The 23,322-nt window shown below is 41.2% G+C and overlaps 2 protein-coding genes across 10 annotated transcripts in view; both read left to right on the forward strand.

Annotated features, from left to right (window-relative positions):
* Positions 1 to 14,414, forward strand: part of SYTL2 (synaptotagmin like 2) — a 118,173-nt gene extending 103,759 nt beyond the window's left edge. For 8 of the 9 annotated variants that reach the window (XM_043580040.1, XM_043580045.1, XM_043580042.1 and 5 more), the window contains 6 exons: positions 462 to 564; positions 3,357 to 3,527; positions 5,666 to 5,744; positions 7,967 to 8,066; positions 9,381 to 9,586; positions 10,393 to 13,214. In XM_043580040.1, the coding sequence (XP_043435975.1) occupies positions 462 to 564; positions 3,357 to 3,527; positions 5,666 to 5,744; positions 7,967 to 8,066; positions 9,381 to 9,586; positions 10,393 to 10,538 (805 nt within the window). In that variant the 3' untranslated portion in view covers positions 10,539 to 13,214. Of the gene's footprint in view, positions 1 to 461; positions 565 to 3,356; positions 3,528 to 5,665; positions 5,745 to 7,966; positions 8,067 to 9,380; positions 9,587 to 10,392 lie in introns of all 9 variants that reach the window. The other variant, XM_043580046.1, reaches the window with a different exon arrangement.
* Positions 14,415 to 14,863: 449 nt separating this feature from the next.
* Positions 14,864 to 17,397, forward strand: CCDC89 (coiled-coil domain containing 89). The gene has a single exon (XM_043580049.1). It carries the CDS (start codon positions 16,105 to 16,107, stop codon positions 17,215 to 17,217), a length of 1,113 nt encoding a protein of 370 aa, XP_043435984.1. The 5' UTR covers positions 14,864 to 16,104; the 3' UTR covers positions 17,218 to 17,397.
* Positions 17,398 to 23,322: the final 5,925 nt, after the last annotated feature.

Below are 23,322 nucleotides of genomic sequence, written 5' to 3' on the forward strand. Positions count from 1 at the left end.
TTATAAAAACAATTGGGGCCAGTATACTTTTTCCCCCATTGAATGTGGCTTCATTAGGTTGGTGCTAAGAGTAACTTTTGTTTTCAAAAGGCAGTAACAAAACTTTTTAAAAAAAATTCTGTAAGCACCAGTCTTTTCTTAATTGGAAACAAGCCACTAAAATTAAGCACTACATTAGAGGTCTGTCCCCCACCACCCTCCATATCAGATAAGGCCAAAGAAAAAAGGAGTTCAGGAAATATCCTTTAAAAATTTTTAAAACAATTATGAAATGATCAATTCTGCTGCAATGTGTTTAAACGTTTAAGTATAAAAGACATTAGTGAGAACATTCATTTACTTATCACTTTTCTGAGTGTCATGAATTATTTCTGTCAATTACCAATGCATTTTTCAAAGTAGAGATAGAAACATGACTTTTATTTTCTCTGACCTTCTTGTCTTTCCGCTTCTCGCTTTAGATATGTAAAGGCCTATCTGTTACCAGACAAGGGCAAAATGGGCAAGAAGAAAACACTTGTAGTGAAGAAGACCTTGAATCCTGTGTATAATGAGATACTGCGGGTATCTATGAACTCTCTGTCTAGGAAAATCCTAAATGATGATGTGTCACTGTGATTATGTGTAAATAGCCATGTTGTCTAAATTTTTTTTTAATTTTTTTTTTCCACATTTTTATTTATTTTTGGGACAGAGAGAGACAGAGCATGAACGGGGGAGGGGCAGAGAGAGAGGGAGACACAGAATCGGAAACAGGCTCCAGGCTCTGAGCCATCAGCCCAGAGCCCGACACGGGGCTCGAACTCACGGACCGCGAGATCGTGACCTGGCTGAAGTCGGAGGCTTAACCGACTGCGCCACCCAGGCGCCCCTAAAATTTTTTTAATGTGTGTTTATTTTTGAGAGAGAGGGACAAAGAGACAGAGTGTGAGCGGGGGAGGGGCAGAGAGAGCGGGAGACACAGAATCCAAAGCAGGCTCCAGGCTCTCAGCTGTCAGCACAGGGCCCAACTCGGGGCTCCAACTCACTGAGATCATGACCTGATCCAAAGTCCAATGCTTAACCAACTGAGCCACCCAGGTGCCCCTAAATAGCCACTTCTTCTTGGGTAGTATCTCTACAAGTGAAGTCAGTCACAGGGAGAGAAAAAGGGAAGGAATAAACATTTTCTGACAAACTGCCTTGCATGAGACCATACACTTTGAATGTTGTTTGCGTTCTGTCATGCATTCTCTACATAGGCCACCAGGAGGATACTGCCTGCACCTCACAGATGAAGCAGGTGAAGCTTAGAGAAACAAAGGAAATTGCTCAAAGATACACAACTGATAGAATTGAGCATCGTAAAAAATGATTTACCAAGAGCATAATTCTGATCATGTTATTTCTCTGCTTAAAATCTTTTAGGATTCCCATTACCCTTAGCGGCAAGTCCATCCTTCTTAACACGTCACCAGTCCCTCCACAACCCAGGCTCCAGCCTCCTCTTTTCAATTTCAGAGTCTTTGTTCAGGTCACCCTGATTCCTTTCTGTTCTTTGGAGGAACTGACTACATTTTCTCACACTGCTGGACTTCCTGTTCCATCTGGCCAGAGTGCTCTTTCCCACATTCTATCCCTAACTACCTCCTACAGCCTTAAATGCCTCTTCCTATGAGAGGCTCTCCTTAACCCATCAGGCCACCTTGCGGTCTGCTGCCTCAGTCACCTTGTTCTATATTAGGCTTTGTTAACACTCAGCACTTGAACTACTAGCCTCATTGTCTGCTTTCCCATTAAACTGTGAGTTCCAGGAGGGCAAGGTCCAACTCTGTGCCATTTATCAACTGTGTGAGTTTGGGCAAATGACTGAACCTTTCTGTACTTCATATCTGCCAAAGGGAGACAATAAGAGTACCTACCACTTCAGTAGGTGTGAACATTAAAAGAATTAATATATGCAAAGTGATTAGTATGTATTAAACACATGTTGACTCAATACAGTGTCTGGATAGGTACTCGAAAAATGTTTATTGGAAGGATAGATGGATAGACAGATGAATAGAAAGTATACCTGCCTCAAATACCCATATTTCCCCCTACCCCAGACTGTATAATGTTGTCTTAGTCATGATAACTTGAAACTGGAAACAGAAGAAGTGTCATTCATTCCCTTTTTCTGAAAGGCTGTCCAACTATTTGATTATCCTCTGAGGAAAGAAGCAGAATTAAATTAATTTTCAGTCATCCATGGGTCAATTTTTTATAGATTTTCTGTAGCCAGTTTTTAGTTACAGTTTGACTGTGATATACCTCCATACCCTAGCTGTTTCTAGGTCAACTACTTCAACCCTATACTCAGGAAAAGCCACCTAATTTAAATGGTAAATTCAGAGAAAGACCGGCCTGCTACAACCAAAATGGACATTCAAGTAGTACATCATAAAACCAAATAGAGATTATTTTTAGGTCAGAAGTACTATTATCCCTCCCATGATTATATACAATCTAGGATTGATTGCATCTTAGATGAAAAACCGTTAGGATGCCAGATATTTTCCACTTAACCGTATGAATCAGGAAAAAGGAATTTAATTGAAAAGTACCTTGTCATTGCAGGATATCTGTAGTGGGAGATGTGTGTAAATGGGAGCAAGTGGTATATAGGAATTTTCTGTACTTTCTGTTCAGTTTTGCTATAAATCTACGACTGCTCTAAAAAATAGAGTCTATTAGAAAAAAAAATACCTTGTCCTTAGGTAGAAAACAGACCACAGGGGGCGCCTGGGTGGCGCAGTCGGTTAAGCGTCCGACTTCAGCCAGGTCACGATCTCACGGTCCCTGGGTTCGAGCCCCGCGTCGGGCTCTGGGCTGATGGCTCAGAGCCTGGAGCCTGTTTCCGATTCTGTGTCTCCCTCTCTCTCTGCCCCTCCCCCGTTCATGCTCTGTCTCTCTCTGTCCCAAAAATAAATAAACGTTGAAAAAAAAATTTAAAAAAGAAAACAGACCACAGGATTAAACTTCATTAGCATTTTGAGACTGAATTGGACTTATGTTATATCTAGTTTGAACAAAAAAACATCCAGTAAAAAATGAATAATTGGCTTTCATTTTTAGAAAGCTATTACTGGCTATGGTATTTGAACTGTGGTTTGCTTTTCCAGAAGCAGAAAGAAAATCAGCTTTTGTGAAAGATGGATTTAGCTCTTTGAAACAAGACACTTAGAATAAGATGACTTTGCAATATCTTTGAGACTTGAAACCTAGCAGATGAGAAAACCTGATCTGTACAGATGACTTTTCTCTTTATCTCTGTGTCATAACTTTGGCATAAAATAGTATTATTCACCACTTTAATTTCCTTCTTTGACCTGCAGTATAAAGTCGAAAAGCAAATCTTAAAAACACAAAAGCTGAACCTGTCCGTTTGGCATCGAGATACATTTAAGCGCAATAGTTTTCTAGGGGAAGTAGAACTTGACTTGGAAACTTGGGACTGGGACAACAAACAGAATAAACAACTGAAGTGGTACCCTCTGAAGCGAAAGGTAAGTTCTGACATTTTTGGTTTGTTGGTTGGTTTCTTGCCTGGCATGTAGGAGAAAGCTACTATAAACTGCATTTTAATTAATAACGGTTATCCCTTGTTTGGGATCATTATATCTTTTCACTCTGTCCAATATGTCTCTTATGCTCTTTTAATGTATTTTCTGTTCTTTTTTTTTTCTCCTCTCCAGAATTCAGGCTGGCTAGTTTTTGCTAACTTGTCTTTCCATTCAATAATTTTCTTATCTGCTATGTCTAAAACACCCATCTTACAGGTTCTCAATCATTATATTTTTCAGATTTATATTTTCATTTGATTTTTCATAGACCACTTCTCTCCTAAAATTCTCTATCTTAACATTATCCTCATGAACATATTAATCAAAGTTATTTAAAATATATATCTGAAAACCCAATATCCTAAACATTTGTATGTCTCTTTATCTAATTTTTTATCTTAGTTTGGTCATTTGGTCCTTTGTCCTGGTATGCCTGTTCATTTTTTATTGTAAGCTAGACATTGTATATGAGAGTTCTAGGGATACTTTGAGAGGATTTACTTTTGTTTCTGACACACAGAGTGGGGACAGAACACTTTTATCTGAGAACAAACTGACTAGAAGCTGGGTTTCAGTTTTCATGTGGTCTCATGTAGTTTTTGTTTGCTCAAATTCCTAGCCTATGGCCCTTCAGGGATTCCAAGTGAAAGCCTAGGGAAGTAGTTATCAGATTTTAGCATGCATCCCATTCACGTGAAGTACTTATTATAATACAGATTTCTGGGCCCTATTGCCAGGGTTTCTGATTTAGTAACATCTGGGCCCAAGTTTCTAGCCATGGCTGGTTGCTGATACAGCGTCTTGCCTGGGGACCATACTTTGACAACCACTGATCTAGAGTATGTCTAAGGCTATTCCTTTCTATTATGCTCTAGTTCGGCACTACTTAAAAATCAGCTGATGGGGCGCCTGGGTGGCGCAGTCGGTTAAGCATCCGACTTCAGCCAGGTTATGATCTCGCGGTCCGGGAGTTCGAGCCCTGCATCAGGCTCTGGGCTGATGGCTCAGAGCCTGGAGCCTGTTTCCGATTCTGTGTCTCCCTCTCTCTCTGACCCTCCCCTGTTCATGCTCTGTCTCTCTCTGTCCCAAAAATAAATAAACGTTGAAAAAAAAATTAAAAAAAAAAATCAGCTGATGCCTCAAAGTGAAAAGCAACGAATGTCAGACTCAAAGATGTTCTCCATTTGAGTCATGATAATAATTCATTAATTCCTTCAAATAAATTTGTTTAATCCAGTTTTTTTTTTATTGCTCCCAGTGTGAGGGTTGGTATGATCTCAGCTGGAAGTGATGAATATCAATAGTAGAAATCTTTGTTCAGCATCTCCATAATAAACCACTTATGCTTAAGAAATGGTTCCCAAATATTGCATCAAAATCACCTAGAGCACTGATTTCTAGTCTTACCCAAGACTCACTGGGTGTGAATTCCTTAGAAGATGTCAAAAGCTTTTCATTTTAAACTAACCCTTAGGTTTCTGATGCATAGCTATGTTTTGGCAATAAGGCTCTAAAGGACCAGAATTTGAAAGTGAAACCAGCTCTCTTATACTTGAAAATAATAGATACACATTTTTAAATTATTGTCCAGTCTTTGTTATTCTTACAGACATCAAACCATGTGATCTGAAATGATCAGGTTAATACAGCTTTGGAAATGTAATGTTTGGCTTTTCTTCCCCCAGACTTTCCCCACACTCTTCTTACTCAAAGAAAGAGTAACTCAAATAAATAGTTTTATGTCTGACTGGGTGACCAACAAAATTTATGTGCTTTTATAAAAACTAAAGCATCCCAGAACATTTCTTCTCTCTCCAAGAAAGCCATTCTGATTTCTTTACTATCTCTGAGACTAAAGGCCTTGAGATATTTTCTGGGTACCAAGCAAGTCTTTCCAAGATACACAGTATGGCTTTCCCAGATATAAAAGCAAGAGTTTAGCTTTGATGGAAATGTTAATTCAGGGCACTCATGGGTGATACATACTCACAGAAACGGGCATTTGTTGTCCTATAACACAATATCAACAGAGTAAAATAGTTTGTGTCTCACACTTACTGACAGTGTCCTTCATTTTCCAGACAGCACCAGTTGCCCTTGAAGCAGAAAACAGAGGTGAAATGAAGTTAGCTCTCCAGTATGTTCCAGATCCAATTCCTGGTATGTAATGATTTTCCATCCAGATTTATGTCCTTTCCCGATCCCTTCCCTCTCCAAGGATTTCTTTGAACTCTGTGATATTTTCAAAGGTGAAACCCTAGGCAAAATTACTAACTTAGTAATTATATGGACCAGATGAGTCAATTTATAGTTGATAATTCTTTATTGTGGTAAAAACACATAATATAAAATTTATCATCTTAACCATTTTGAAGTGTACCTTTTGTAGGATTAAGCATATTCACATTGTTATAAAGCAGATCTCTAGACCTTTTTTCATCTTGCATATCTGAAACTCTGTACCCTTTAAACTTCAGCCTCACCATGTCCTTCTCCCAGCCCCTGATAACCACCATTCTACCTTCTGGTTCCATGGAAAAAAAAATGTTCAGTTTCCAAAATTCTCTAGTTTACAATCCTTGTTTGAACTATCACCTCACTCTCCAAAAGTGTTTTTTTTTTTTATTGTTCCCAGTGTGAGGGTTGGTATGATCTCAGCTGGAAGTGATGAATATCAATAGTAGAAATCATTGTTTAGCATCTCCGTAATAAACCACTTATGCTTAAGAAATGGTTCCCAAATATTGCATCAAAATCACCTAGAGCACTGATTTCTAGTCTTACCCAAGACTTACTGGGTGTATCTGCACAGTGTGGATGGCCTTTCCCATATTCAGAATGGAGCCTGGGTGTTCCTCACAGGCAAGAATTAGACAAATTCATATGGAGCCCTTAGGAAGTAAGAGTGTATTGGTTCCCCATTCTTAAGGTCTCAGCAGGACTGAAAGCTTTTTCCTCAAGATTCCTAATTGCATCCTTGATGTTAGGGCCTCAGGTCTCCAGCCCAGTTAAGGAGCAAGAGACTAGCAAGAAATGAATGCCTGCCATTACTTCCTAAGCAAGTTCCCCAAGTTTTTCTCCTTAAGAATCTGTATAAATGTTATGACTGAAATCAGAGGTTGCAACTCAACTGCTTTCAGTAACCAGGCAGTGAAACCAGTGGCATGAAAGAAATCTTGGATGGTAAGGGCAGTGATTGAACTAGAAAAAGCATTCTAATTGGGTTAAAAAAAAAAAAAAAAGAATTGGAGGGCAAGTAAAAGATATCTTTAGGTCCATATGGCTGCCAAACCACCGTCTTGTTACTTCTGGATCTTCCTAAAAGGCAGATTTTTAAAATATATAATTTCTATCCTATCATTTATGGTCCACATGCATAGAAATTCTGCCAGTCTGTTTTCCACCACTATCATTTCTTGGTGGGAGCAGGGGGAAAAGGAGATGATGTTTTGTGGTGGGCTCCACCTTGTCTGATTTTTTGTTCATGTAGTTTCTCTTCTCTGGAGTGGCTTCCTCTCTCAACCTATCCAAGTCTTAGATGAAGCCCCATCTTCTCCATAAAGCTTTTCCTGGCTATATGCATTCACCCTCGTTGAGCACATCATCACGTAGAACATTATAGTAATAACTTGGCATTTCATTCTGTATTACATTTTTATAGTTTTTATTTGAATTACTCTTTTTAAGTGTAAACATTTCCCGAGGACATAGATTTCTTATGTTCCTTGTATCCAGTGATATTACTAGCATAGGGCTGAGCATATAATAAATGCTCATTAAATTCCTGTTGGTTAATTAGGTTAACCCATTCAGAAAAATATGGTAGCGGTCCTCTGTCCATGTGCACCCAGCCTAGCCAACAACTAAAGAGTAAGCCAACTTCTCAGAATTCCCTGGCCATAACCCTAGTTATTATGTGTGTGTATGCAATATTGTCACAAAGTGTGTAACCACATTTAACAAGAAAAGTGGCTGTACTTAGCCAGTACCTGTTTTGGTTACTTTATATTCATTATGTTTCAAATGCCTCCCATTAACAATATTTGAAAGGAATATGCATTTCATTGAGATGTTTTGAATATAACTGTAAATGGATGATTTATATACCTGATCTCTATAATTTATCTTGAAACAAGCCAAACCCAGAAATAATGATGTAGTACTCTGTACTTGGAATCAATATGAATTATTTGCATAGAGTTATCTGAGCTCAGTGCAGCCAGACTAGGGAAGATTTAGTTAAGAATGTATAAATTTAGCCAATTAGGATCATATCATCAAGCTCTAGCTAGCATCACTGTTCCAGACTGCATCTTTGGATGCAGTATTGCCAAGAGAGGAATGGCAGTGAAATTTTCTTTTCTGCCCTTTTTCAATTATAGGTAAAAAGCTTCCTACAACTGGAGAAGTGCACATCTGGGTGAAGGAATGTCTCGATCTACCTCTGCTAAGGGGCAACCATCTAAATTCTTTTGTTAAATGGTAACAGCATTGATAACTCTGCCTCTCTCATCTCTACCATAGCCCAGCCTTTGCTGGTTGGTTTCAAGCCTCCATACCTGTGATGCTGAAACTCATCATTCATGGTTTGAATGAAATAACTTAGGACAGTGGCAACACATTCTGGAAGGACCTGTGACATGAACCCCTAATTTGAGTTTTTAAGTGGCAAACTTTTTTCTCTGTTATACATATAAATGCCTGGCATCAAGTCAGCAGTGTCTAAACAGCTATTAGTGTGCTCTCTTAGCCCCCCTGACTGATTTTATCTATACCTATTCTTTCAGAAGACCAGTTGTAGCTGTTTAAGTTTATATGACATTATTTGTGACTTTCTCTCTATATATTATTCATAGATGCCAGCTGGTAAGATTTTTCAGCTCAGGGCAGTCTCTCATTCTGAGACAACTTTCGACCTTCTTGTATTTATAAGAGGTATGGTAGGTTAAAAACAGAAAAGAGATAATCAGGACTAGATCATATTTCCAAATTATAAAGGAATCCTCAAGCAATTGCTACCATGTTAAGCACTTACTAATTGAAAGCACTGAACTAAGTTGTTTGCTTCATATGTAATTATAACATTAACCTTACGAATTAGGTATCACCATTCTCATTTTAAAGATGAAGCAAGTGAGAGATTAAGTGACTTTTCCTACAATACACAACCAATAAATGGCAGAGTGAGGATTCAAAGCAAGTCTGGTCCACTGTAATGAAGAGTAATGAAGAATACCTCCAGCAGGATGCTGCCACCACTGCCACCACCACCATGACCACCCCCTTTATGACCACCACAACCACCATCACCACCCCCATCATCATTGCCATCACCACCACGACCACGACCACCACCATGACAACCACCACCATCCCCACCACCACCATGACCACTACCACCATCCCCATAATATTCTCCAATACCACCACAACTACCATCACCACCATGACCACCCCCACCATGACCACCACAACCACCGTCACCATCCCCATCCCCATCATCATCACCATCACCACCCCCATCATCATCGCCATCACCACCATGACAAGCACCACCATCCCCATCACCACCATGACCACCACCACCATGACCACCACCACCACCATCACCACCTCCACCATGACCACCACCATCATCCCCACCAGCACCATCACCATCGCCACCACCACTGCCTCTCTACACTCTTTTTTTCTTCTATATCCTTCTGCCAGTCTTCACTAGCTGTGTTGAAGTACACTTAAGGTGTAAATGTTCACCATCTTAGTAAAATGCTTTCACAATGATTTCTTTTGTAGTATCATCCTTCCAGATACAAGTAGGAAAAGTCGCCAAAAGACAAGAGCTGTAGGGAAAACCACCAACCCTGTCTTCAACCACACCATGGTGTATGATGGCTTCAGGCCTGAAGACCTGACAGAAGCCTGTGTAGAGCTTACTGTCTGGGACCATTACAAATTAACCAACCAGTTTTTGGGAGGTCTTCGGATTGGCTTTGGAACAGGTAATGTCTGTTACGTTTTTAATTCTCTATGAGCCAAGTGCTTCTGGAGACAGTAGAGGTTTGTCTGCTTGTTGCTTTGCTTCTTCCTTATGAAAACAGATATTCTATTTCTGTTAACTGTAATGAAATGAATGAATGAAGGAATGTCAGGCTGTATGCCAAGGGCTCTAGATATGAAGATTAACAGGATGTAGTGTCTGTCCACACAGAGCTTAAGTTAGAGTATGTGGGGGGATACAGAAAATCCTTCATCACTCACTACTCTTCCCTGAAAAACATTTATATCCTTTTACGACTAAAAGGATGCTTTAAATAATGATAGCAATTAACATTTGTGGAGCAGTAGTCACTGTACTGAGTGCTTTGATTATATTATTTCATTTAATCCTCACAGAAATTCTATGAGTCGTTACTATGTTATCTCCAGAGGAACTGATGTTCTAAGGAATGAAGTAACAGAGCTAATAAGCATCAGAGCCAAGATTCAAAGTCGAGTCTCTTAGACACAAAACCCCAAACCACACTTCCTTAGAGATTATCTAGTGTCACCTCCATCCCAGTGCCAGGCCTCTTCCCTACTACCCCACTATGTCCCTGACAGATTGTCAGCTAGCTCAGGTGACTAAACAGCTCTTTCTTCTATTGAGCCCCAGATTTGCCCTCCTGGTGATATTAAAACGCTTCCTAGCTGTCTTCCACTGGTGATTATAATGAGGGAATGACCTTCCTCGCCGCCTCCAAAGAACAATTCCTTTCTAAATGCAAAGCTTCCTTTCTCTGCCCACCCCCCCCACCCCCCCCCCCAGGTAAAAGCTATGGCACTGAAGTGGATTGGATGGACTCTACTTCAGAGGAAGTTGCTCTCTGGGAAAAGATGGTGAATTCCCCCAATACTTGGATTGAAGCAACCCTGCCTCTCAGAATGCTATTAATTGCCAAGATTTCAAAATGAACTCAGCATCGACTGGCTCCTCCACTAAAAACCACTAAACAGGTGGAATCTGATCTTGAAAATCTGACTGTGTGGACAGAGTTCTCACCTGCTACCCATTTCCACTAACGGATGCCACACAGCATGTTCAAGTCAACCTGCATGTGCTTCTTTGGTTACAAGGCCCAAGAGATTTAAATAATAATAAACAGTCTAACTTATTTGTGCCCTCAACATTAAAGAAGATATTTGAGAAAGCTAGCAAAATCAAATGGTACTGAGGCTTCAGGGAAAACGCTTTCAAAAAATATTAAATATGGGGTGATGTTAACGAGCAACATTTTCTAGTGTGCTGTTGTGTTTCACACCACAATTTTGTGCAACAGTTCGGAAGGCCTGCTTCTCGGTGGTTGAAAACCCTTGCAGGAACTGAAAATGTATAGTTTTTGTAAAAGAGGGACAGAAAAACACTCCTATAAGAAGTAGGGAGGGGGGGAAATATCAGTGATGATAAAGAATTTGACCATAAGAAAACGATATACTCTATAATCTCTATTATGATATGGAATTCCGTGTTAGGGACTTGAGACTGAGTTTATTGCATGTATTTCTTTCTGCCTTTGAAACTGCTTTCCACCCGGCCCCCAATGTCAAAGTCTCAGATGTGCTTTGGTGCCACCTCCTGGCTCATAGGTGGAATTCAGTTTTTGGCTTAATTTTCTCCCAAGCTCTCAACCCTGTATTTTGTCATAGACTATGTGAAAAAACCAAAAACCTTGCATATATAAGATTCTGGTTTTCCTGTAACTCTACTATATGAAATTAGCATGAGAGTGGTCACAGGCATGTTTTGCAACAAAGTTTTAATTAGAATGTAAATTGTTAAACTTTGCTTCCTATGTATAATTTTCATACAGTATTTTGTAAAAACCCTTAGAAGAAATTATGATATGATTTAATTGTGTTGTCAAGTTAAATAGACTTCTTATTTTAAATGAGATACTTCATGTTAGAAGTCCTAAAATCTTAAATTCGCAGCAAGGCTAAAGAATTGGTAAGCTAATATTTCTCGAGTCTTTACTGTAACTCTGGACATCATTTCCTCCGAGTGAGATGCTTTGACCACATTGTTGAAAGTGGAAGTTTTTCTTTTAAAGAAGTAGTTGAAAAGCATTGAAGATATGTTAATATTTATTTTTGAAAAGTTTTCCACAGAGACATTTTTTGGGTCATTTTAGGATATAAAGCATGACTCCTCCTTAGGACCCAACTTGCTTGCCTTTCTCAAAACAAGCACTGTAGGTTAGACGGGGTCTGGATGGTCAGGAGTGTGAAACCTTACCACAGGTGTCTAGGAAACATCACTGAAAATGACTAGTGTGCTTGTCTCCTCTGAACAGATGTTAGAACCTCTATCCACTTGAAACACGTGAGAAACTTCTGCCCAGTAAGAGCGGCTAACTTAGAACCCCCTTCCCGTGGTCTCTCAAGGTCTTTTAGGGAGATGTGTAGTCTAGCTCTATTTCCTGATCCTGCTCTGACCACAAGGAGAGGCACTAGCTGAGCGGAGGCGCAGCTCCCAGGTCGAAAGTACAGATCCTGTTCCAGCTCCTGCCACTTCATGGGGCAAGCTCTTTCTCAGCCCTTCTTTCACCTGCTCAGCCACCTCCCAGCAGCCGGCCAGCTCTGAAACACTGTGATTGGTTCTAGTGTCTACCTATCTAGGACTGGGACTGCTGCCTCCTCCTATTCTCAGATCCCTGACCTGCAAAACACCAGAGTGGTCAGTAGAAGCACCTTTGGTATCCAAATGATCTGGGTTTGAATTCTGGCTCTACCACTCGGGGTGACATGGGGTAACTTGTTCAACCTCTCTGTGCCTTCATTTCTTTGTTCCCTGCAAACTATAAAATGTATATACTAATGCCTACCTTTCAAGAATATTGTTAGAATTAAATGGGAGAAGATGTACAAGTGCCTAGTACTGTGCAGGTTATATAGAAGAACTCTGGAGATAGTAGATTCAAAAAAAGAGACATTAAAAGACTTACAGGCAAGTGGAGGGGACTCATTGGTCACCACTAGGGAGAGCATCAGCCCAGTTTTAGGCTTTGAACTTCTGGGGAGGAAATATTTTGGATAATTTCAGGATCAAAGGTAGGTGGGGGGGGGGAAATGGTAGAGCAAGGAAAACAACCATGGCAGAGAGGAGCCCAGAGTCATTATTACTAAATGGAAGTTCTCTCAGAAAAGAGATGGTATCTAATTTATTAATGTATACTCAGCCTCTAGCGCCACACTATACCTAGTAGCTGTTTGTTGAGTAAATAGGTAAATGAATATTGATTAGGGTCTTGTGAGATTCTCAGACTTGACAAGTTATCTATGGACTTAGTTTTTTAAAAATAATTTTAACATAGAAATGTAACCAATTTTTAATGTGGAAAATCTACTTAATCAACAAATGTCACCAAGCATTCACCATGTGCAAGGGGCATAGAAAGGTGGAGGGGGGTAGGGGAAGCATCCATAAGCTTATCCTTCAAGAAACAACTGCTGTTAACACTGAGTATTTTTCTGTCGTGTTTTCTTTTCTTAGGAAATATATTCTGTGAATTCACTTTACTACATCAGACAACCATATGTGGTAATCAGCAAATACATTCAATATATCTATGACCCTTTTTTTTATATGAAGACGACTGTTCTAATTTTCTAGTCACTTGTCTCAACTTTGTAAGTTCCATTTCAGTGTATGAGCTTGAGATTTAAGGAAAAGAAGAGAAATGAGGGGGAAATACAAATAAGTTTAGTTCACTTTTTTTAATATTTATTTTTGAGAGAGACAGAGCACACGTGAGCACCAAGTGTGGGAGGGGCCCAGAGAGAGGGACAGAAGATCTGAAGCAGGCTCCGCACTTACAGCAGTGAGCCTGATGTAGGGCTCAAACTCATGAGTCGTGAGATCATGAGCTGAGCCAAAGTCAGACACTCAACTGACTGAGTCACCCAGGCGCCCCTAATTCACATTTGTGAAGTCTTTGGAATCCACTTTCATAAAACCTCAATATCCTACAATTTAAGTAGTTATTAAAATTTCAGTTCAGGAAATTTCCTAGTCTTCCAACATTGCTTTCCCTTTACAGACATGAGACCCTGATCTCTGAGACCAAAGATCAGATTATTTCTCATCTGTTTTCCCTCTGGTGAAATCTGAAGCATTTGAAAATCCATCAAACATCTACAATGACACTCAGGCTTTTTCCTGATCATCATGACTTGAGAGATGAAGTCCGAACACCAGAAACAGTGGTCATAGCAATAGTTACTAGGATCATTCTGAATTTTAAGATTTTTATCTTTCTTTTTTCACTTATATTTCTAGCATGTAATTTTCCATGCCATTAAATTACTTACAAGCATGATAATGTTTAATAGCTGCATAATATCCTAAGAAAATATAATTTCTTAACATTTTCTCTTTTTTGGACATTGAGGTTTCCAACTTTTAGTTGTTATAAACCACACTGCAGTGAAAAACTTTATCTTTTGGATTATTTCCTAAGCAAAACGCTCCCCCAAAAGGGCAAGCATTAGTTTAAAAAGCATAAAAATGTTTTTAGTCCTCAATATGTGCCGTCAACTGATTTTCACCAATAGTGTGGGAGTACCTATTTCACTATACCCTCACCAGTCCTGGGTAGTCTTAAAATAGGGGGAAAATTGTGACTAAATTGATGGATGAAATGGTATCTAACTTTAACTTATTGGATCACTGAGGGGGTTCAATCCTTGCCCATTTTCCCCCCTTCATCTGTGAATTTGTTTCTCTTTTTAGATGTTAATGCTTTATTTATTTGTTCAGGCTCTATAAAAATATAAATTTATCATCTGTCATCTTTATGGTGGATATTTTTCCTGGTTTTTGAAATTTGCCTTCAACATCTATTCACCACACATTTATCTAAGCCTCCCCAAGGTGCCAGGCACTTGTCAAGTATCAATGATGGAACAGTCACAGCCCCTGCCCTTAATGATCTCAGGCTTAATAGGGGGAGGCAGGCAGGTGAGCCATGAGTGCAATAAGGCTTTCACAGTTTCCATTAGAATTGTGAACAGTCGGGGCGCCTGGGTGGCGAAGTCGGTTAAGCATCCGACTTCAGCCAGGTCACGATCTCGCGGTCCGTGAGTTCGAGCCCCGCGTCAGGCTCTGGGCTGATGGCTCAGAGCCTGGAGCCTGTTTCCGATTCTGTGTCTCCCTGTCTCTCTGCCCCTCCCCCGTTCATGCTCTGTCTCTCTCTGTCCCAAAAATAAATAAAAGCGTTGAAAAAAAAATTTAAAAAAAATTGTGAACAGTCTCCAGTGGATGCACCAAAAGAGGTGAGCAGTCAATTCTACATGTGGGGGCCAGGAAAGGCTTCACAGAGGAGATGATTCTCAACTGAGTATTGATGCTCAATAAGTGAGTAGAGTAACAAAGGACAAGGTGGGAAAAGGCATTCCAGGCAGAGAGAACACGCACAAACAAGGCCAGAGAGCTGGTTGGTTAGGGGAACATCAGTAGTTGGGATGGACTAGGAAGTAAAATGTCAAGCAGGTCCTAAGGAACAAGGGGCTGGAGAGACCGCAGAGCTCACAATTTAAAAAGTTATAAGTGACTTGAGATGTTCGGCAAAGTCACATTAAGCTTTTCCTTACTCCTCTTTTACATAATGAATAAACTGAGACAGTCCTTTCTGCAGGTTTTATTCTTATTTTAAGGTTTTATTCTTACCTGTGTTTCCTTTGTTTCCATTTTGAACACTTTACTTGTTATATTTAACTGTTTAATCTGGAATTGACTTTGGTATATGATAGCAAGCCTCATCTGGATCTTTCAGTTTTAATGTTCAGCGCATCTATATTGTTCATTAAGCTTCTTTCTATAACCTTATTTTGCCTTTGAGTAGAAACAGGGAAAGCTGAATATCTAATAAGATGTATCCCCAGCCGGGGACAATAGGAAGGGAAACTAAAGAAATTTCACTGGGGTTTGCTCTTGTACTGAGCTGTGTTAAACATTATAGGTTCAACTCACAGCCACTCAGGATCCTGGCTCCCAGAGCACCACTGCTACTTTGTATTTATAGATGACACATTTCTAAGGAGCAAACGTGTTTCCACAGAGAGTAATTTACTCTCATGACAAGTGAAGGGGGGGAGATGGAGGAAAAATATGTCACAGGCAGCTTGATTTATTTACTCCTCCCAGAAATTAGGTGGAGTCGCGTTTGTTTGTTTTGCACCCTGATGCTGGCTGAAAACCCAGTGGGCCTGGCATCTCTTCTCCGTACAGTATAGGCCAGATGCTGGGCTGGGAGCAGAGAGCTGTGATTTGTTAGAAAGGCAAGCACAGATTGGTTCTCCAGTCCCTCAGATCTCCCTGTTCCTTCACGGCATTCTGAAGACCTGTCCACCAATCACGGGGCTGCTTACTGGAAAAAGCAACTGCTGGAGAGCGCTGGGAGTCCCTAGCAACACTCCGAGGCTTTTGAATCTGAGGGCGAACGGCTGTGTAGTCAGCCGATAGTGGAGGAGAGCAGCACCTATGCCTCAGGAAGAAAAGGCTGTCAGGATGGACACTCCACATACTGAAGAACCCTTCGATAAGAAAGACAAAAAACCAGAAAAGCAGGAAGAAGAGATGGAGTTTAAGGAACTGGGCGGTCTGAGGGAGGCCTTGGCAAATCTCCGGGGACTGTCCGAGGAGGAGAAGAGTGAGAAGGCCATGCTGTGCTCCCGCATCCAAGAGCAGTCCCAGCTCATCTGCATCCTGAAGCGGAGGTCAGATGAGGCCCTGGAGCGCTGCCAGATCCTGGAGCTGCTCAACACAGAGCTGGAGGAGAAGAGGATGCTGGAGGCTGAGAAGCTGAAGGCCATGAGCGAGCATGCCCAGAAGCTGGAGGAACGCTTTATGACCCTGGCAGCCAACCACGAGTTGATGATCCGCTTCAAGGACGAACACAAGAGTCAGAACGTCAAGCTCAGGGAGGAGAATGAGAAACTGAGGCTGGAGAATGACAGCCTCTTCAGCCAGGCTCTGAAGGACCAGGAGGCCAAAGTGCGCCAGCTCACCGCCCGGAGCGAGGCCCTCTCCAAGGAGCTGGAGACCCTGAAACAGAGGTGTACTCGGGATGCCTGCCAGGCACAAGCCAGAGAGAAAGAGCTGCTGGAACTGCAGAGCCGGCAGGCCTGTGCCCACGCCAAGGAGACAGAGCAGCTGCACAGCCAGCTGCAGAGCCTCCAGCAGCAGCACCAGCAGATCACGGAGCAGATGGCCGCGGCGGAGCAGGCTCACGGCAGCCTGAAGCAGGAGCTGCAGGCCAGACTGCAGACGGTCACTCGCGAGAAAGATGAGCTGCTGCAGCTGTCCATGGAAAGGGGCAGGGCGCTTCAGAGCAAGCAAGCGGAAATCCGCCAGCTTGAGGAGAAGCTGGAGACAGCAGATGTGGCCAGGAGGCATGCGCTACAGAGGTTTGAACAGGAGGCTGTGGCCGTGGACAGTAACTTGAGAGTACGAGAACTTCAGCGCAGGATCGATGGGATCCAGAAGGCCTATGATGAACTCAGGCTGCAGTCTGAAGCCTTCAAAAAGCACAGCCTGGGCCTTTTAAGCAAGGAGAGAGAACTCAACGCCAAACTCCGCCATCTCTTCCCATAGGAAGCTTCTGTTTCCTCTTTCCTCTAGTTGAAATATTTGTGCCTTAGCATTATGTGTATTATACTTTTAAGCACAATAGGAAGAAGAAAAGCTGCTTTACTATGATCTTGTGGTTATTACTATTGTAACGCTAACACTGATTTTCAGTCCTACCACCTAGAATACACAAGATTTACCTGACTTCTTTCTGTGCCTTTGAAATCCTCCAAAGTTTGCTATCATTATCTCTACCTTCCTCATAACCTATTCATTCTCAACCTCAGATATCTTCGTATATCCTAAGATTTTAAATTAGCAGCTACTATGGGCTTAAGGGAATCTGAAATGCAATGAGATGTACTATGGTGAAAGTAATTTAGTATAGTTCCCCCTTGGAGATAGGTAGGCTTGTAGTCTCCCATAGTTTAAATTATAAACTGTAACAGTTAATAGCATGATAATAGCATAGAGAGCTCACAGAAAAAACTCATATTTTGCAACTGGCCAAACAGTTGCTTGCTTCATCTGCTTTACAGCAGTATCCTTTTGATTTTATTTTACTTGCACTAGTTTGGAAAACAAAGATTGAAATCAGTAAGTTCTTTACCAAAGCAGACAAACTTTATTACAGTCATTCTGTATGAGCAATAAGATTCAAATAAGTGAAATCAACCAGTTTGTATTTTTCCTGCAAGCTGAGATCACATTCCATTTTCTTGGGTTTTTCCCTTAATGAAAACAGGATATAGAGGTACAAGGTTGCAAATATCAGTAGTTTCATTTAATATTACATAATGTGCTAATGGACAAAAGGCCCCAATTTAGGTAACATTCAGAGCAGACTGGGTACGATACATAAAGCAATGCAAAGTGATTGTTTTGTTTCTATTAGCATATTTCCTTGCAATTAACTTTTTCCTTTAAAAAAAAAAAAACATCTAGGGGCACTTGGGTAGCTCGGTTGAGTGTCTTACTGGTGATTTCAGCTCAGGTCATGGTCTCCTGGTCTTGGGATCAAGCCCTGCTTTGGGCTCCATGCTAGATGTGAAGCCTGTTTAGGCTTCTCCCTCTCCCTCTCCCTCTCCCTCTCCCTCTCCCTCTCCCTCTCCCTCTCCCCCTCCCCAGCTCTCTCTCGCGCTCTCTCTCAAAAACAAACAACCAAACATCTAAACAAAATATATATATGTATACTTAGCAGCATGTTTTAGGAATACCTAAATATGTAGATGCATACAAACATAAAAGTTATTATATATATTTATAGAAAATTCTTAAAGAGGTAGTTATAAAAATATACTTAGTGCTTACTTATATCCCTGTTTTTAGTTGATATAGAAACATTATTATGAATACCCCTCAAAATAGATTGTAATATGTCGACCTCAAAGGGCCGTGGACCTGGGAGGGGGCGGAGGAACTGAGAAAAAGAGAGGACAGTATAGCAAGGCACAGGAAACCCCAAGCCAACAGCCCAAGGCACTGAGGTTTATTGTAGATCTTCTTATATACGTTTTCAGGAAAAACAGATCAGCAATGATTAACAACAGAAGCTTAGCAAAGCATGTCAACAATGTACATCTGATTCAGCTATCATACGTATTTGCGTACTTGCGAATGAGAGCAGACTTGCAGATACGTATGTTCCGATAAAAATCTTTACCATAGAAGCAAAGACAAAGAAGGGAGTGAATGCACTGTGCTATATACATCTGGCTTTCTTTAAGCAAAACATCCCCATCTGCGTACTAAAGAACAGACCACATTTTCCAAGGGCAATTCATTCAAGTCCTTTCAGGTTATTTTTAACCTTATGATCTCCAGTTTTCTCAGAGATCTTGGACCCTGAATGAATATGGGCCTATGGTCATTATGGTGTTCTGTTTCCCATAGTAATATAGTATTTTTCTTACCTCACAGGGGCCAAGAGTCCCAAGAGTTACCTAATAATTTGGATTTATTAAAAAGTATTACTTGCTATCTTAAAAAAATTATTTTTTGAGAGAGAGCATGCGAGCGGGAAAGGGACAGAGAGAGAGGGAGAGAGAGAATCACAAGCAGGCTCCACACTGTCAGTTCAGAGCCTGATGCGGGGCTCAGATCTCACAAACCATGGGATTATGACCTGAGGCATGACCTGAGAATTAGATGCTTAACTAACTGAGCCATCCAGACGCCCCTTGGAATCTTTTTAATAAGCAATTTTCCAGTGTTACTTTACCTCAGGCAGTTTTTTAAACCTATTTTCTCATAGTCCTACTAAGATTGTGATATTAAATACAAATTGCAAGAAACCACATTGATGGCCTGAAAGGACTATTTACTTCTTACATATTACCAAGGATCAGAATATAGGAGCTAGTTTAATCATGGTTGTCCCTGTTCAGCTCATACTATTTGTCATTGTGCTGAAGCACTTTGGATGGCTGGCTTTATTTAATCCATAGGGCCTTTTGAGAAGGTAATTATGTTTATTTCTATTTCAAAAAAGAAAACACTGGGATTCAGTAATTTTCTCAAGGCGACTTGGTCCCTGTGGAAGCTGGGATTTTGATGACATACCCCATTGAACCCCATTGAACAATTTCTTGACTGTCCACTGAGTGCCAAATTCAGAGGTTAGGCACTTAGAATAAGCATGAAGAAATATCTTTTCTGCCTGGCAGAGCTCTCACACAGTCTAGTCTAGGCACATAAAGCAATTATATACACAAAACAAAGTAGTTATATATAGTGTGATGTGTTTTCACAGGGGGTGTTATGAGATCACAGTGGGTAAAACACACACACACACACACACACACACACATACACACAGAGTAGCTAACTCTGCCTGGGGTTAAAGGTCAGGAAGGTAGAGAGGATTAATTGGCAGGGATAACCACAAGAATTGACATGTAAGCTGGTTCTTAAATAAGTAGTAGAATTTCATCTATGGAGAAAAAGATTCGAGACAGCATGTAGAAAACCACAGAGGTTTTTAAAAAATGTGCAGGATATTTGGGGACATCATAAATAGTTGGGAAGAGGTTCAGAGAAGCATGTCTATGGATAAAACTGGAAGAGTAGGTTGTGGACAGAATACTGGGAGCCTAGAAAGCCAGGCAGACCCCTTATATTGGAGGGGGGGGGAGAAAAGGGAGGAGGGGGCAAGCCTAGAAACATAGCCACAGAAGAGCCTTCCTCTTCCCAGCCAGGTTTGGGGGGTTGTGGTTTGCAAGGGGCCTGGTGCACATGTGCACCAGCACCCCTTCCTTTCTCCCACCAACACCCCCAATGTCTTTCAGTGAGTCCAAGGTTGGTCCACTTGGCTCAGCAGGCTCTGGGGTGGTGGTGTAGCTCACCCAAAGTTTTATGCCCAATGCTTGTGGAGAAGGCAGCTTCTGTGCAGAGGCAAGGTGGGTCTTGAAAACGAGGGAATCCTGGTGCCCCCATACTGAAGTGTGGTCTGTTGGAGGACTTAGCAGAGGGGACTCCTTTTGTGGTAGGGAAGGGTGTGTCTGGAAGAGTGCAGGAGTGGGTAAGGTAGGGGGACAGGGGCATGTGTCCCCTAAAACATGGGCACAAAAGAAGGGCCTCAGGTGCCAGGGTCTGAGGACATTACTTTTCAAAGTCATGCTAAGGCATTTGTATTAGGTTGTATGATATGAAATCGACACTTTGTGAGTCATCAATTATTAGATATTGACCGGTGACGTTGACTCTAAAACCCTTTTGAAAGATATTAAAAGGATAGTGGGTAATGAGAAGAGAAAGTCAAAGATGGATGCCTTGGAAAACTGATGGAAGAGCCTGATGTGGAAACCAAAGGTAAAAGAAATGTGGAAAAAATTAAAATTCCTTACAACTTACAGCCTATTGACAAGTACTTGGGATAGGCAGAGTGAGCTTCCTGGAGGAACTGAACTGCCTCAATCTTAATACTTGGCTAAGGGCAAAAGGCAACCTTAGTTTGACATTATAGCCTGACCTCCAGGATCCTGCATATTTTCTGTATAAAAATCCCTTTGGAAACTTCCTTTATCGCTACACCACCACCACCAACCCTTTCCCCAAAGATATATGTTAGCAATCCTCCTCCAAACATATGGCTCATTGATACACATCTGAAGGGTCTCATGATTAAGATTTTACTAGACAGTAGTAAATGACCTTATCCTAACAGCGGCTAGCCCCCTCAAGGTCCTGGAAACCTTGGCTTGCAAATTCCTTAGAGACTTACACTATCCTAACCCTCTCCCTACTTAAGAGTATATAGTCAGTCACTCCTCACAATCCCAGTGTAGCTCTTTCTGACCACAAGTCCTGTCCCTGTGCTTTACTAAACCACCTGTTTTGCACCGAAGATGTCTCAAGAATTCTTTCTTGACCATTCACTCCTGAACCCCAACATTTCACATCAATATGGAGCCCACAATACAGAATAGGAAAGAGGAATGTGAACTTATCATGTATCAAGTGGTTTTCATTTCAGCCACATACCAACTCATTCACTATTTTACAGATGAAAAAAGTGAGACTCAGGGAGGGTGACTTTCCTGAACCCAAAGAGTTTTGCTGCGGGGGAGGGGGGGGGCGGCGCTGGAGCAGGAGAGAGGTTTGAACATAAGCCCCATCTGGCAGGGCCAGCTTCATGGCGTGTCACTTGTATGGACTTCCACACTTGGTTTAACGCTCTGCTGTTCCTGCCTTGAGATGCTTGATCACTGTGTGACAAGGGGCTCCACATTCTCCTTTTGTGCTGGGCTCTTCAAATTATGTAGCTGGGCTTGTTTTCTCGCTCAAAACCCCATGTTTTCTCCCACTATACAAACTACCTTCTAACCAGCCACAGAAAAGCATTGTTTTTTCCCCTCTGTGCTCCACACCACTTTGCATTCCACTCTCTCAGTGCTTATCTTGTGTGTAATCTGTGACCCACAGCCAGATCCGGGGATGAGCAACCAGTTTAGTCATTGTGGTATGCTGATCTAGAAAATTATGCTTATCTCTGGAACAAATTAAAAAAGTGAAGTGGCCACCTCCAAACTATGCCCATGAGGGGAAATTTTAAAAAACAAAATAGCTCAACTCCGTTCCAAAGCAGACCTACATCTCTAGTAAACTTTTCTGCAACATCCACAAGCAGTAACCCTAAAATGAAAGCAGAATAGAAATTCTAAAACCAAATAATGTATGAGTGATGCCCCATCGATAGTGTGATCTTTTGTGTTACCTATATTGAAAGCCCCTCAGTGTGCCTTTAAGAACTTGTCTAGTTAAAAACCAAACCAAACAAACATAAAAGAGAGCTAGAAAAGGAGACAGATTACAGAAAAGGTGAACTGACTGGGCTGATATTTTCACAAATACAGACTCTACTTCAATTAGTGAACATTAATTCAGGTTAATTTGTTTCCAGTAAAGTATTAATAGAAACTCTGTTTCTTCCTGGGGCACCAGGGTGGCTTAGTCAAGCGTCCGACTTCAGCTCAGGTCATGATCTCACAGCCCATGAGTTCAAGCCCTGTGTCAGACTCTCCGCTGACAGCTTGGAGCCTGGAGCCTGCTTTGGATTCCGTGTCTCCCCCTGCCTTTGCCCCTCCCTTGCTCATGCTCTGTCTCCCTCTGTCTCTCAATAATAATAAATGTTAAAAAATATATATTTTTAAAATCTGTTTCTTCCCAGCTCCACTATATTAAACAGTTATTTAAAGAACGGTGTTTGAAGGAGTACCTGCCCAGGTGCTTGCTGTTCTATCCAGCCCTTGTTGACCCAGATACCTATGGATGGAGGGCAATGGGTGTTGGATAGGCCATCAACAATGCCTGCTGTACCACATCTACTTAGATTGACAGAGCCTTATCTGCAGGGAGTCTCTTTTTATCTTGGCCTCCTAAAAAAAAGTTGGAATTTAGGGGAAATGGCCAAGAATAGGCTTTTCTAATCATTTGTCCATCTTCCTGAGGACAAGCTGGATGTTATTTTCCAAAGGCTAAAAATATCTAATTAAATTTAAAGGCCTAGGGCTGTACAGATGAATCTCCCTACCTGATGTTGTTCTCTCCAAACCTTCTGTTTATCTCACTTGAAAAAACTTTCAAATTTTTTCTGTCCAAATTTTCCCTTGGACAGATCTCCCTGGTCAT

The sequence above is a fragment of the Prionailurus bengalensis genome, chromosome D1, assembly GCF_016509475.1.
Source record: "Prionailurus bengalensis isolate Pbe53 chromosome D1, Fcat_Pben_1.1_paternal_pri, whole genome shotgun sequence".
Taxonomy (NCBI): Eukaryota; Metazoa; Chordata; class Mammalia; order Carnivora; family Felidae; genus Prionailurus; species Prionailurus bengalensis.